This window comes from Haematobia irritans, chromosome 3 (genome assembly GCF_050003625.1).
Source record: "Haematobia irritans isolate KBUSLIRL chromosome 3, ASM5000362v1, whole genome shotgun sequence".
NCBI lineage: Eukaryota > Metazoa > Arthropoda > Insecta > Diptera > Muscidae > Haematobia > Haematobia irritans.
In genome coordinates, this window is record NC_134399.1 from 106,869,977 (window position 1) to 106,886,950 (window position 16,974).

Consider the following 16,974-nt stretch of genomic DNA (forward strand, 5'->3'; position numbering starts at 1 on the left):
GCATTTTTTCGACAAAATTTAAATGATTTGTACCATTTTATGAAACAAAAAAGTTAAAATTACCCATTAAAAGTATGAAAAAACCAAGTTATAAAAAATTGATATAAAATAACTTCCTGGGGAGTTAAAATAAAGAACATCATTTGGAGTGCATCTTCGCGAAGTGCTTTTAAAGTTATGCCTTTGGAAGAACTTCCAAATTTTTTTTCCTGGGATACTTATGTGGTCCGGATTTGAAGTTAACGGTTATTGTTAATTGATGAAAAGCAAAATTGGCGCTACGTGTATTTTAAAGCATGTTGTCGATATCGGGAATGACATTTTTCAGCAAAGATTCGAACAAGAAAACTACAACAATTCACGTGAGTAAATGATTTTTTCCATAATTTTTTGATTTTTCTGGGTCAGGATTTGGAAACTCAACCAATGTTTTTGTTATAATATCAATATTTAATCAACAATTGAAATTATTTTTGTCTATTTTTCTTATTTGCTGGGAGATTGCAATGCCCCACTTCTTTATCTGTCTCATCAAAACGATAATAATAAAAACAAATGATTTTCCATCTTTTGTAATTTTACTGTTTTATTAATAAAAATATTTTGTTGATATTGTCACTTGCTTTATCGTTTCATTATTTCGTTTCATTTTTTATTACAATTTTTATGCAGTTACACCATAACATATAACAAACATCAAATTATAAAGCATAAATTTAAGGAATAAATAATATATGGTAGCCTTCGCAAAAGTCTACTTTTATTTGGAGTGCTAAAAAAATTAAAGAACTTTTCGCATATATCTACCGAAACAAGGCATAACTTTTTTTAGCTAATAATTTTTATATGCATATATAACAACAAAAATGTTTTAAAAAAATTATTAGTATAAAAAATATAACTGACCCAATAAAATAAAACGAAGCAATTGTGTAACAACTATGTATATATAAGTTATAACTATTTTAAATTGTTCTATATAAGAGTAATAATTCAATGTTCAACATTGTTTTAAACCATTTCTTGTTTTTTTTTTGTTTAGCCAAACTCAAGAGTATAGAGATAATTATTTTGTACATATGCATATGCAAAGATATCTAAAATTATAGGCACTGAAATAGGAGTTGCTTTTTGTTTTCGAAAAATGATTAAGATTTAACAAAGGCTACTTCTATGGTTAGGAAATAACGCAAAAATATAACAACAAATACATTCACATGTATATGCACACACCCTTGTATATACACATATATCGAATTATATTCGATTTAAATGTTTTTATCGCCAATGCAGTTTAATTATTTTTCAACTTGATCGGTTTTTCAACGTACATTTGTATACTTTTATTATAATTTCTCAAAATTTATTATTTGGCGCATTTTTAAAGGCACTGTCACATTGGCTAAAGGGCCACACTACTATCAGTTATTGACGATCACGAATTTCGAATATAACAGATTTGTATGTATGGATATACATTTTCATGCAATAGTTCTTTATATGTATATTATGTATGCGAATTTTTCTTCCGATAGTCGGATTAAACAAAAAAACAAACATAACTTGCCGTTAATAGTGTGTATGTGTGCGTGTTTATGGAATTAATAGCTAGATGCACCAATCATTGTGCGTATTTGTTCAAATGATAGCCAAAATGTCAAAGACCATGGTGCCATACGTATCCAACAAGGCAAAAATCCCTTATAAAGAGCAGGGAATCCTTCTTTGTTTACCGTTTGGCGTAGACAGTCTATTGCTCCTCTGTACAAAAGTCCTCTGCAAATAAAAAATGTGGGATTATTAGAATTTCAGTAATATATTGAAAACAATGCAATTTAAAGAAAGAGGTCAATTGAAAAGTATCTGGTCCAAGTACTATAGTAAAACACATATTTTCATTTATTTCATCGGTTTTTATTTAGTAATTTTGTATAATACGTTATGACAATACTTTTTTCCACCGCTTCTTAATTTTAATTTTCCAAGGCAGTGTCCAAAACTCATCATCCAGCCCAGTTTCAACTTCAACTTTGGCCTCAATAGGAAAGATTTTATCAATTCAAATAGAGGCCCTTTATACACAAGAAAGTAAAAATTAGAGTTGTGCGCGTGACACGCGTGATTCACACCTGAATCACGTGAGTCGTGAACAAAATCCAAAGCAAGTCTCGTGAATGTGCGTGAATGGGACTAAAATAAATATGTCGTGCGTGATATAAATCGGTTCGCGAATGCGTGAAATAAAATCGGTTCGTGAATGTGCGTGAATAAATTTTCTGCAAAGTCGAGCTCACGAAAAAAATCAAGATTTAATTCATACTCGTATGAATTAACTGAAATTAATTTAGCTCTCGAACTATATTCTATTTTTGAAGTTTGTTACCTTTGTTGATTTCCGTTTGGAAAATGTCGTGGGCTCGTGAATTTGGCGTGAATCACGAGAATTGAATCGTGCGTGAACGTTAATCTTTAAAAGTAGTTCGTGCGCGAGTACTGGTTTTCATTTCGTGAATGTGCGTGAGTGGGATTGGCTACAACACGTATCGTGTGTGAGCGTGCGTGAATAAACATTTTGCTTCGTAAATGTGCGTGAGTGGAAGTAACATTTTAGTCACGCGCACACCTCTAGTAAAAACGCCGCTGAATTTTATTTCAATTTAAAGAAATAAATAAAATGTATGAGTTTTGCCTTTTTATATTTCGGTATTGGGCAACCCCAGTGTTGGAAACCAAAATCTCTATCGTAAAGCTTGACATTTTTGAGGTTATAGGTACTCGGAAGATTTTGACATGCGAGCGATATTTGCGTTGTTTACAGCAACTTAAAAGATTCATATCGCCGAAAAAATTTAATTAAATCGTACAACTTTCGACGTGGATTAAATCAACAACAGTGCATCGATGAACTTAATGCATTTTTTTTGGCGCCGAAACTCCCTCAAGAACCAGTGTTTATCGATAGTAAGGGGAATTCAACCGGTTTCGTAGTTCATTCCAAGACGAATTTCGGGAATGTCGTCCAAAATTAGTCATTGATACAGCATCATTGTACGCCAACTGATATTGCAATATCGTCATGTGACCTATCGTGAGATTAAAACAACCCTAGGCATTAGATCCAGCATACATTCAATATTGCATGAACATTTGACCGTTAAAAAATTTTTCGCGTTGAATCCCACATATAGGTGTGCACATGCTCACGCACACTCACGACGGAACAATCTTATTCACGCACACGCACGATATTGTTTGGTAGGACTCACGTACAATCACGAAAAGAGAATTTGTACTCACGAACGAAAATGTCGTGGCTCACGAAAAATATCGTGACTCACGGAAAATGTCGTGACTCACGAATAGTTTTACGTGTAATTTACTTTGGGGACGTGTTTGAAAACATGAATATGTTTAAAATCGAGAGTGTTATTGAACTCTTAACGTCCCTGGTGTCACTAAAATTGTAAATGAATTCAACTCGTGAGCGTTTTTGTCCGTTGGCGAGATTATTTTCTTCAGCGTATTTTTCCGAAATTCGTTACTCACGCACACTCACGATTACGATTTGATGGGTCATCCGCCATATAGTCCTGACTAGGCACCGAATGACTTTTATTCCCGTACATAAAAAATAAAATGAGATTTCAACGTTTTTTTACACTTAAAGAATCGGTTGATGCGTTCAGAATGTATGTTTTGGAGAAACCTCAATCAGAGCGGCAAAAGTGCTTTGACAATTGGCTAATTTGTATAGATCTTAATGAGCAATATTTTGAAAAACAATAAACCTATTTTCGAAATATAAAAGACAACCCTCATGCTCTCGGGAAAAAATTTACGTAAATCGGTTCAATTATTTGGATTAGAAATTGTAGATCCATCAAGGTATCGAGGAATTGGGGAACATGGAATTCCCTATTTGTTTTTTACGTAATAAGAAAAAGCGCTCGGTCCTTTAGGGAGCACCTGGTGTATATGTAGAGAACTCCACCTACGCTCCTACTTTCCATTTCAAGTAAACCAGAAAACTCTCTGTTTTATCTGGATTAAAACTTTTTATATGTCAAATATAATGAGGTTATTTTATATTGGTGGTATATATGCTAGAAGTTACTCATAACAATACAAAGATTTAATTTCTAACCACTTGAAAGAATTAATCAGGGTCAAGTGGATTCAACATAAATATATTGAAGATAATTAAATATCGTAAAGATAAAGTTAATTTATTGGCAACAACCATTCATAAACAATATCTGACCAATATGAATTAATTTATAGTTTCTAGCATTTTCTCATTTTGTAATAAAACATGATTGTTAAGCTAAAAAATTTGTCACCATTTAGAGTTTTAATAAAATTAAAATTTCAAATTAATTATATACTATATACGATAATTTTGTTGATTACGAATCAATCACAAACTTTTTACGGCAAGAGGGAGTGGAAGCAAAAAAGAATCATATCAGACTCTAAGAGACCGTGCCTCCATTAAAGGCAAACTCACTTTATATTTCTTTTTTGTTTGTTTGTTTTTGATAAGACCCCACGAAATATGTGAATGTGTGCTAATTGTTAAGGCACTAATCTTGACATATGAATTTCTATTATAGTGTAGTACAATTGTGTGTAGGTTAAAATTGGTGACATATTGATGGGTTCTGCGCAAATGATCTTATCAAGTATGGTATTGCAAAATAAACAAAAAATAAAGTCGAATAAAGAATTATAGAATGGGACTGCAATGATATTGGGAAAGGTTTGGAGATATTTTTTGTCAAAAACCAACAAAAACTTGAAATTCAAATCTTATAAATACAAATCGACAATGTATCACATATTTCATATTACTGGAGAACTCAAAAAGGGCCGCCTTTATTTTTGTGTAACGCTAAGAAAACCATTATGTTTTCAAGGTTATTTTTTATTTCGAAAAAAAGAATATATGTTGTTATACACTTCCTGCAATGAAATCCGCGGTCTGTTAATATGGAATCGTCCAATATTTCTCACTTTATACTGTGGAAGCTGTTTTCCGATACCGAATTACGACCACATTGAAACACTTTAAAACATTTTATTGGTAACAGTAACAGAAAAGTCACTGTACACAGCATTTCTTTAAATCTCTGCGTGATTTATCTTTCAAAACCAAGTGAAACCAGAGACCGATATTGAGTAATATCAAATCGAAGTTAAATATACCCTTTGGCAGAAATTTCGACAGTAGACAGATTTGATTAAAACCATAGTAAATTGTTTTCTTGTCATACTCTTACATCATATTGTGAGACTAAGTACCTATCAATAGGATTCATTGAACACAACACGTAAATTCAAAGTAAACATCAACACATATCCAAATTTTTGTAAGAACTGTACATACCTGCCCTTTTCGTCTGTGGGTTGATTCATAACTCTCGTCTTGACAACATCAGCAGGGGTACCTAGAAAAGCAGCAACGAATCCGGCACATACTGACGCCAATACATGTACCGTGTGACAATCGGGCATATGCAATTTGTTCATAATCAAATGTTTAATTGTGTCGTAAGTAGTCAAATCACCTAGAATTGAATTAAAATAGTTTGTGTTATATATATATTTCTTGTCCAATATTAGTTTTTGGTTCATAGTACATTACCTAAATTTACCAATGCTGCTCGCTGAACATTAGGTATACTACCCTTCCACAGGCCCTTGATACCACCACGTCGCAGAATTTCTTTGAAAGCATGAGCAGTACTGTGTACACGTGGCGGTTCACCCATTAAACGGCGTTTACCTTCCATTTGTATTTGTACTTTTACTAAGTCAGCTGGAGATGCTAACCATTGAGCCAAACCACCAGAAGAAACACCGCATAGGGCTGATTTCCACACTGGCAAAGATACATTTTGTCCTTTTTCATTTTTGCCTAATTCTTTGCGCATGAAATCGTATGTGCAAATTCGAACACCACTGAAACATGGAAAAAATAAATTATTCTTATAAAATTTATATTGCCAAAGGAGCTTAGGGAATATTGCATATTTTAAGATAAATTAATCATTTCTATACTTTTGCTATACATATATGCTTTTTTCCGCCATTCACAGAAAATCAATCAAGATAGAAACATTAAAATAATTAAGCCAATGATTGAAATTTTTAAATTTTTTAATTAACAAATTATTTGATACAATTAACTTTTTAATCAAACTCGGAAGACTAAGCCAGTTAAAAAAAAATGTATAATTTTTAATTAAAAATTTATTTCAAACATTAAATTTTTTAATCAAACTAAAAATATTAACCCCCGTTTTCATGAAGCTTCGTTAGTGCTACTATGGATATATTTGTCACATTGCACTATGGATATATTTGTGACATTGCCTATGTATAAGCTAACCGTAGAGAATTATTTTCTGTTAACTGACAGTTAAAGTCTTACGGAACTACATGAAAATTGCCGTAAGTTTTTTAAGATAGTAATTTAAAATAGTTACGTTTTTAATTAAAAAATTAATTGGGGATCACAATCAACAATAGTTAAATTTTTAATTGAATCATATAAAAAATTAATTGAAATTTGCTAATGAAATTAATTTTTTAATCAAGTATTTGTTATGCCCAATTAAAACTGTGATTGACACTATCGTTTTCGTGATTGAGGACATTTTAATTAAAAAATGGATCAATTAATTTGGTGATTGAATCAGCAAAAAAAAATTATGTGAATTCCGAACATATTAGGACAATTACTATATTTTCTGGTCTTTCATTAACCATGGATGATATTTTTTTCCTTTACATATTGATTTAGGAAAAATGAGTTGAGATTCTACTTCCGATTCTGCAAAACACCTTATATAGGGATGAGTGGAAAATGGTTTGGTATGGCAAGCGAATACACCTCGTTATTTGGATAGGTTGAATATTGTCAGTTTATTGAATGTACGTAACAATGCTACATATGTATATATTGAAGGAATCTTTGTAACTTCAGTAACCGAGACATCAGCTTGCACGGCAAGTTCTTTAGACAGGTCAGATCTAGCGCTTTAGAAACTTTGTTGCTGTTTGATCGTATTGTCTACTTGAATTTAAGAAGATTGGAAAGAAAATCACGAATGCGAATCGTGAAAACAATATGTATTCATAACAAAAAGGGTTTTTTTACTTTGAAGTATTCATTCTGAAAATCTGCCTTAAGAGGTTCGGATGCCAGGATCGATCGAGGAATATCACCTTATTGCCATCGCATTGTAACTATTTGTCAGAAAAGAATTTTAAAATTATGAACAAATGCTTACTAGTTTTTGCTCATAGTAGTATATTTATATATTGCGCTCATATTATCTTACCTATAAACTACATGTCTGTATAGCGCCGGTGTAACACCTTGCCATAGTTTCAATGGTCCCTCTTCTCTAACTATACCAGCTGCGGTTGCTATCATTCCACGATATTGAGCCTAAAAAGAGAAATGTTTTTATATTCTTTCGATCAATTTATTTTAATTAACTCTTAAATATATGACTGTGTATGCATGTTGCCAGTGTTGAATGAAGAATAAAAATAAATATAGTATCTACACTCTAAGAAAAAGGACTGCAAACATTTTCAAACATTGAGGATGATTGTTTGCAAAAAAGAGTAACGACATTTGGAAGATTTAAAGAGTGTTCAATCGTACACACAAAACAATTTCACGAAAATTTTTCCAATTAAAATTTTAATTGATATTTAAAAAATATTCAATTAAAAATTTAATCGATTCGACAAATTTTTTAATTGAAACAAAAATCAATCACAAAAATAATAGTATCAATTAATTTTTTAATTGGATCAATTAACTTTTTAATTGACTTTCAATTAATATTTTAATTGGTACTATCATTTCTGTGATTGAAGACATTTCAATTAAAAATTAATTGGATCAATTAATTTCGTGATTGAATCAGATTTTTTTTTTGTGTGTAGAAATTACTCAGAGTTTTCTTTTATCTTGGCACAAAGAATAATTGAACTTTTGGAATGGAAAAAAGTCTACATTTCGACCTTTCCAAAACATGATTTGGTTGTACTATGTTCGGCTTTCCTTTTGAAAATCATTTTATTTTTGCGATTCCTTTTTCTAAAATAATGAAAATTATTAATAAAAAAATATATTCTTTTTAAATCTTAAATAAATCTAGATGAAAAAGACAATGCGTATCAAAAATCTATTTCTGTAGGAAAAAAAATATAAAAAATATGTGAATTACCTTTTAATTGGAGAGGAATACTTTTGCTAGATTTCGCAAAATCATCAGGAATACTACAAATCTACCAAACAGTAAAAATCTACAATTTTTGTAGATATCTACCAACCGTGCTCAAAAAGCAGCAAAGAACAATGTCAGTAAAAAGTTAATGAAAAAATCCAAAAATATTTGTTTGAATTCTGTGTAACTCATAAAAAATGTTTATTAATGGTATGTAAATCCATTTTGAGTGAAAAACATTGAACAACTTTTACGCATTTTCACTGCATTTAAATTATTTACGAATTTCATATTTAAATTTTTAAAAATTTAAACAAAAGTCAAAATGTCAACAATATGTTTTGACATTTTGCTGAGCCCTTGAAAGTCTCCTGATGAATTAAGTTTACCGTATAAATAATTTTACCATATATACAAAAAAGTTAAGAAAACTTCAAGCCTACTTTTGTCATATAAATTCATTCCATAAACTATCAATAAATTGTTTTGCATATGGGCATTATTAATAAAATTTTCCTTTCAATCCAATGTCACCCAACATCAATATTAGTAGAAAGAAGAAAAGGAAGATAACAAATTAAAGACAAATTGGAAATCATCGCCTTCTACAGAGTGCAGATAAACAACTGTGCTGTGAATTGACTTAGATGTCTATATATTTCTTGGTATATGTTAAAACTCGGTTTATTTTGAGATCATTTTGCAACTGTATCACGTGCTTGTTTTTCAATTATTTACTTATTTTGTATATCAACAAAGTATTGTTTTTAATTTGTTTTTATTTGTTCATATGATTATAGGAAAATAATACGATATACTAATTCAACATTTATTAAGCTTATATTTTTAATATTGCAGATTTTTTTATTTATACTTTCTGTTTGAAAAGCATTAATAATTAGCTTGTTTATGTACATTAAGCGATGGTGAGTATATTAGCACAGACATTTTACAGGTGCGAACGAACTAGTTTCTTGGTAAACAATGCACCTATAGGAATACCTTATTCAAATGAACTCGTAATAAAACAATATTTAAATGGAACTATCTGTTACTAACGGCATATCGGAGCCACCGTGGTGCAATGGTTAGCATACCCGCCTTGCATACACAAGGTCGTGAGTTCGATTCCTGCTTCGACCAAACACCATAAAAGTTTTTCAGCGGTGGATTATCCCACCTCAGTAATGCTGGTGACATTTCTGAGGGTTTCAAAGCTTCTCTAAGTGGTTTCAATGCAATGTGGAACGCCGTTCGGACTCGGCTATAAAAAGGAGGTCCCTTGTCATTGAGCTTAACATGGAATCGGGCAGCACTCAGTGATAAGAGAGAAGTTCACCAATGTGGTATCACAATGGACTGAATAGACAAGTCATTTCAGGCTAGAATCGCCAGATCTTATAACTGTCTCCCTACTAATTTAAAGGACTTCTCGATTTCTGATTCGACATATCGTAAAAGATTACTCGATCATCTTGGATCACCTGCATGAAGCTTATCCAAACTCGAGTTAGTAGTGCTGCTTTGTTGTGCTTGTTTGAGTAAATAATATTTTCTTATTTTGCCTTTTTTCAATCATGAACTAAAAATGTTTTGTCATATTTCATTTTTTTATATTTTTTTTATCATATTATTAATTATAATTGTCATATTTCATTTTTTGTCATATTATTAATTAATCTATTTTATACCTCATATATGTAATTATACTTTTTATATACTCGCATATATTTTCACATTGTCATAACTTCAATTATACTTTAGTCACGGTTAGTAGTCCATTGTAATTTACATAAATTGGCCGCTATGTGGCTTAAAATTACATAATGAAAATAAAATAAAATAAAATAAAATAAATAAAATAAATAAATAGTCTAAGTGAGCCTGATATATCGGGCTGCCACCTAACCTAACCTAACCTAACGGCATATCGAGTCGAAATGTATGGGCGTACTGATATATGGTATATAATATTATTTTGATAGTATAAAATTTTGATACATATATAAAAATGTCTCGAAGATATCTTGATATAACACCCATAAATGACTAAAATTGCTATTTTAATTCAATTTAAAATTTTTGTTTTAACCAGAGAATAGTTTTTGATTTTATTGAAAAAGATTGAAGCTTGGTAATTTCCAAATGAACTTTCCCATTTAAATATTCCTCCATAACTTTTTCACTTCGGTAACGTTATTGATATTTTCAAAGATAACCAAATGGTATTACATTTCTGAGATAATAGGTAGCCATCTTATCTTAGGTATTTAGCTTTTATAGACATAGTATTTTATTTATTACAATACCGTTTTTCGTTTTGCTCCTTCGATGTTTTATAAAGCTAATCACACGCCGTTGTATAGAGCTTCAGTTCCGAAGTTGACCGGGAAAGATTTATGCTAAATTTTATGATATTTGATCTGTACGCTATTTTAATGGCCTGTTTCTCATGCTCCGCTTAATACTTAAACGGAAGATAGACCACTGGCTAGTAATTTTTTTGTGTGGGATTAGCTGTTTTACCGAACGATAAATAACACTGTGACGCAAAATTCAACTTTTTGATTCCAAACAAAAAATCACTTATCCCAGCCGAAAGTACGAATTCTCGATGAGAGGAGTAAAGTAATTTTTGCATTTTTCTAGATTGGTTGCCGTTCGTCTTTTATGAGCCTCTAAAGTTTTGTCGCCAAATTCGATTTTGTGCAAATTTTTTTTTGAAATTTTCGTTTGGCCATAGTTCGAAAAATGTTGTGAATTCGTTATGCTGAATTCACAGCACAGGAAATATTTATCTTAGTCAGTTATCACCTGCGGTATGAACGTAAGAAACTGGCTGTCGCTATACCTAACCTAAACTAATCAAATACTATCAGCATAACGATTTTCTATATGTTATCAATGATTGTGTTAAGACCATCTGGAAGCCAACCATAATGATTTTTTTTTTCACCAAGATCACATGTCTTTCTTATGGTATAGTCACACATATATCAATAATTTTTTTCTCACCTGTGGATTGGCCTTGCCCACAGCATTGGTTGCAGCTTGATGCCGGGCTGCTTCTCCCTGAATTTGCAATCTAGTTTTTGTTAAATCCAGAGGATATGTTACTAATTCAGCATTGGCTGCACCGACAACAGACACAATGTATGTACATGCAAAACTATCAGCAAAAGAGATGACGGGTCTAAGTTGATTACGGGCACCAACAGTAGCAGTAGGTGATGCATTTGGATCGGTGGCGGGAGGTGGCGTTACAGCGGCAGTGTTTGCTGGTACGGTCTGTTTTTGGCTTTGCATTTTGGTTTTTTGTAGTGGCCTTAAGAATTCACTTGGCTATTTTTGTCAATGTAAACAAAACAAACAGACAATAAAAGTTCTTTGTTTCGGATGTTTTTTTTTTCCTTCAAGAGAGAAAACAATAATGCAGCAACTCGACAATAAGGATAGTGATGGAAATGTTCATAAAGACGTCGGTGTCGTGCTGATCACCAAAAATAAATATGGTGCGCGCCAAGAGTTAAATAAAAATCGAAAATTTTGGCAAGTGTCTGCATAGCTTTACTTCCGACGTTATTGCATTTTCCGCATTTGCAAACATACATCGACTATCAGTATCAAAAAAGAAAACCTGTTAGCGTACAACAAATTTTCAGCTTTTTATCTTGTTCTCACGCACTCATAACACTTTCCACTTTTTCTTTCACTATACTCCAACTCCTTATTAACGACCAATTTCAATCTTTGGCCCACAAAAACTCATTCTTTTTGCATTGAGGCTAGTAATTTACATAACTTATACGACTTTCATTCGGTTAAGGTTAGCGTCGTTCTGCTCATCTCGCTGTATTGAATTATACGCTTTTATTTGGCAAATTTATTGGTCTTATCAATTCAACTAACAAAATAATACAACAAAACGAATTGACAACAAAAGACCGGACTAATCAGCTGTATTTTGACAGCGGTCACATTTGACATGGTTGGAAAATAAAGTAGTGATTAACATGGCAAGACAACTAAAAGTAGAACATCGAAATTATTTAATATACAACAAACAGCTTTATCTATGTTCACACACTGCACAAAATTTCAGTTTTGATCGCTAAAATCTCTACAAATTTTCGTTATGCCCTTTACAGATTATCAGTTATTCCGGACGACAGTGCTCGTGTCGAACATATCCCATATATTGTGCACATTATAAGTTAAGTCCGAAGGCATACTCGATACTGCTGCATGTTTATGGGATCGATTTTACCGATTATTTAGTCATCGCCGACAAGTCGTATCGATCCGACACACTGTAAGATTCTTTACAAACACCGACATTCCGTCTGGAAAAACTGATAGTCTGTAAAGCGCATTACTGAAGATGTTTCAATTAAAAGTTTAATTATTTCGTGATTGAATAAGAAAGAAAAAAATTCTGTGTAGTATGTGTGTAAATACTATTTCCGAAAAGAATTTCAACTATTTTTCAATAAATTTTAATAATTTATTATTTGGATAAACTTTTATTTTTATTAAATTAATAATAAATATTTTAACCCAAACATTTTTAATCAAATTCCGGACTTTATTTTTATTTGAACCAATCAATTTCAAAAGACAATGTATTATGCAATCAATGAGTTGGAACATTCCCATTCAAAGTACCCGCCAACACCAAATCGAATGTTTGTGTTGTTGTTGTTTTTAAAATTCGTAACTTTTCTGCAGTTTCTTTATTTATCAATAAACGACATTATAATCATTTGAACATCGAACATTATTTTTTTCTTAAATTCTTAAAGAATTTAACAGTTCGACCCGTACGTTTTATTCCACTCTACATACTGATCGAGGTCATTTTGTGACACACTTGGCCGGATTTTTTTAAGTGCAATATGAAAATCATTTCTGTTTACCGCTCGTATCTGAAATCATAAAAATACAAATTTTGGATGTATTTGATAAGAAATTTTGTTTGTAGTTGGCATACACTTTTCATAGTAACGGTCAGTATACATCCATTCGATTGCTCTCTTAATGGTTCCATTGAAGCTTCACGACATAAGCTATCCATATCAGCTCCCGAATATCCTTCTGCCAATTTGGCTATTTCCGCCAAATCGGATGTTTCCAAATTATTGTCCACTGTTTGTAATAAATTCTTAAGGATTTCAACACGTGCATCCAACTCCGGTAAGGGTACATAAAGTCTCTTAACGAAACGTCTACGAACAGCATCGTCCAATTCCTGAGGTCTATTGGTAGCACCAACTATTAATACTCGATCATCGTCTGAAGTAGACGCTCCGTCCAATCTTACAAGGAATTCGGTCTAAATTCACATATTAATTTTTTCCACGTTGTGACATACATATTGAATGGATTACCTTACCTTAAGACGCCTTGTTCCCTCGTTTTCATTTTCAGAGCGCTTCGAAAGTAATGAATCAATTTCGTCCATAAAGATAACCTAAAATATTTTTCAGGATTCAAATTCAAATGTTTTTTATTTTAATTAAATATTTATTTTGTCTATTATTATTATTTTTATAATTATTTTTTTTTATTCCTTGTTTATTATCATCTTGTTAACTAGCATTCAACTTGACTCACATACTGTAATTATAAGATTATTAATATCTTGTTGTATGTGAAACTTGAAAATTCAATAAAATTCAAATTCAAATAGTTTTTTTATTCATTGAACATATATAATACTGGGGCATATAAACAAGAACTTCAAGAACCGCTTGAAAGTATTTCATTTTCATTTCATTTCATTTATTCATAAATTATAATACAAATTAAATATTTTTTTTTTGCAACTTTTAATGTATTAAACCATTCTGTGTTGAACTATCAGAGTCAATGAGTAAAGCCCAAACAAGTAGCACGTGGCTTTCAAAAGTGTGACAGGATGTCTCCAAAGAACTCCCCTCTGTAATCATTATAACGGAACAAATGTAATAGGTATCACAATGGGTCGAATTGTTTAAGTAAGCCAGAATTTAAAGTTTGCCCTCTACCTAACCTAAGTGTGGTTAATCGCCTCAGTAAATTAGTCACCTGGTTTTCAGTAAATATGAGATTTGTTCCTCTATGAGGCTTTAGAAGTCAAAACTTGGGGGTTGGTTTATGTGGGGGCTATATAATTATGGACCGATATGGAACAAATTCGGAATTGGTTTATATGGGGGAATATATCATTTGGACCGAATTTTCGCAATGTTGTTGGAGGGCATATTCCAGATTTCAACCAGATCGGATGAAATTTGCTGTTTTAGTCAAATCTGAGGATCGTTTTATATGGGAGCTATACCTAAAAATAGTCAATAAATGGCCATTTATGATTTGAACAGAGGAGCGGATGAGAGGACTTTGCTAGATTGACTCATAATTTCACCACGATCCAGAATATATATACTTTATGGGGTCTGAGATAAATATTTCGATGTGTTACAAACGGAATGATAAAGTTAGTATGGACCCCGTATAATAAAGTCTGTTTAAGTTTCAGGAAAAATAAGCTTAATTCAACGAAAATGTATCATTGGGTTTTCGACGGAAAAAAGGTAAATGGCTGTATGTAATATGTCTCACAATGGACAGAATTGTTCATGCGTGGTTAACCGCCTCAGTAAATTAGTCACCATATTTCTTTGAATTGAAATTATTAGTTCTAAGTGATATACCTACCGACGGCTGACGAGCCACAGCAACAGCAAACAAGGTTCGAACCATTTTTTCGCCTTCTCCCATCCATTTAGATGTGAGAGATGCAGAGCTAATACTGAAAAACGTCGAATTCGATTGTGATGCAATGCATTTTCCAATTAAAGTTTTTCCTGTTCCCGGTGGACCAAATAATAAAATGCCTCTTGGTGGTCTTCTAAGACCCGTGAAAATGTCGGGACGCAAAAGAGGATAAACCACAGCCTCTTTGATAATTGATTTCGCATAATTAAGTCCAGCAATTTCCGACCAATCTATTAAAATAATATATAATATTGAAGCGTAGTTATGAATTTGACTCTTTCTACGAACCAACTGGTTTAAACTGTCTCATAATTTCATTATTGATAACTTCCACCATTTTTGGATCAATATTCTTTAAAGCTGGGTGTGACGGTTCCATTCCCATTTCAGTAGTTTCTTCTGAAGGCATTTCCTTTGTAGATGACCTTATGGAACGACAATATTTAGCTACATATCAAGTAGAGGTCTGCACAATTCCATTTGTACATGCAGAGTACACGTGTACTTGCTACATGAGTACATCTATTTGAGAGAGTCGCAAAACTATTGGTACACATTTTGATGAACACCAAAAGCCACGAGTAACTTCTTGTTGCTACTCTGATGTCATCACTACCAACAAACACATATTCCTCTTTCTCTCTTATTGAAGTGTACTCAGAGTGATCACGTCGAGTATGTTGCGAGAACAAAACTTCATAGAGTACTCTATGTACCACATGCAGTTTCAGAAATACAAGAAAACAGTTACTCTCCATAATATATGTTTTCGGATTGATATAAAGAACGGCAAACGTTAAGGTAAGTATGTGACATACATAAATATATGAAATATGTGACATACATACATATCTATGATTAATAATAATGGAAAGTTTTGCTTCGCACATAAGTGAGCAATACTTGTGGTACCACGTGAAGTGAAGAGAATCCATGTTGTACTTTTTTCTCAAGTACTTACATTTTTATTGTTCCTTTTTTTCGGAACACATATTGTTTCGGATAAGTATTTGGTGGTATTTGACAAGCAAGCGTTCTCTTCACTTCACTACTTGCGCTCTGAGAGAAAGACAGTGTATGTACTATATTCGACAGCGAATTGCATACATGTAGTGAAAAGTTATTCGATGCAGACCTCTAATATCAAGTATATGAAAATTCGTATAAACTTACATTTGTCCGCGTACCGGTGGCACAAAGTTCTTTTTTCCATTATTAGAAATGCGTCCTAATGCGCCAAGCTTTTTCTTAGTGGCGGTAAACGAAAAATCTGCAGTTTGGTTACTCATATAGGTATCGCTTTTGCGTTGGCTCGATGGGTCGTGGGCATTATTCTATAAGATGATATAATTACAAAATACTAGATTCAATTGGAAGTAATTATGCAAATACCTATGAAATAAGCAGAATAATTGTTTGGATATGTGCATGTTTTCAAGCTAAACAGCTTGATTATATTAGAGATAATAGAAAATTTCATGTTCTTACCTTCATGTTTTTTGTAGATAACATTTCACGCGCTGTAAAAAATCCATTCGGATCTCTATTGGTGGTTTGACGATTTAAAAATTTATCCATAGTGTTTCTCGGAGTATCTCTATTTTGTTTTACGTGGGTAGTTTCGTCTTCCATGTTGATAGAAGTCGCGAACATATTTTCATATTCGTTTTTACCATCGCCTGTAAAGTTCTCTATATCTGGATACCGAATTTTGGGCGGTCCTCCGGTTTGCGTTTTAATACTTTGCGAAACTTGCAATAACACAATATCCTTTATTTGAACATTGTCCATCATTAAGTGTTCCATCATATGTAACTTGTTGTCCACAAATTCACTTGCAAGTATAGTATGTTGACGTTTGTTCATAGTAAGTTGACATTGTTCATTGATCATTTTAAATATAATATCAATAATTTTTCAAACGGGCGCAAAACCTATCAGCTGTTCTCCAATAATCACTGTTGCCAAA

The 16,974-nt window shown here is 32.2% G+C and overlaps 2 protein-coding genes across 3 annotated transcripts; both read right to left on the reverse strand.

The window, feature by feature from the left end:
* Positions 1-559: 559 nt before the first annotated feature.
* Ucp4A (Uncoupling protein 4A) lies at positions 560-12,161 on the reverse strand. 2 transcript variants are annotated; one of them, XM_075303149.1, is made up of 6 exons: positions 11,935-12,161; positions 11,265-11,863; positions 7,347-7,456; positions 5,645-5,961; positions 5,387-5,567; positions 560-1,776 (listed from the first exon to the last, which is right to left on the reverse strand). In XM_075303149.1, the coding sequence occupies exons 2-6, from the start codon at positions 11,553-11,555 to the stop codon at positions 1,602-1,604; spliced, it is 1,074 nt and encodes a 357-aa protein (XP_075159264.1). In that variant the 5' UTR covers positions 11,556-11,863; positions 11,935-12,161; the 3' UTR covers positions 560-1,601. The 2 variants fall into 2 exon arrangements, with proteins under 2 accessions (XP_075159264.1, XP_075159263.1); XM_075303148.1 differs by having other exon boundaries at positions 11,265-12,161.
* An 806-nt stretch (positions 12,162-12,967) lies between these two features.
* On the reverse strand, positions 12,968-16,974 carry LOC142230412 (fidgetin-like protein 1). The gene is made up of 7 exons (XM_075301054.1): positions 16,494-16,974; positions 16,179-16,339; positions 15,294-15,430; positions 14,946-15,235; positions 13,642-13,719; positions 13,240-13,581; positions 12,968-13,174 (listed from the first exon to the last, which is right to left on the reverse strand). The coding sequence occupies exons 1-7, from the start codon at positions 16,896-16,898 to the stop codon at positions 13,055-13,057; spliced, it is 1,533 nt and encodes a 510-aa protein (XP_075157169.1). The 5' UTR covers positions 16,899-16,974; the 3' UTR covers positions 12,968-13,054.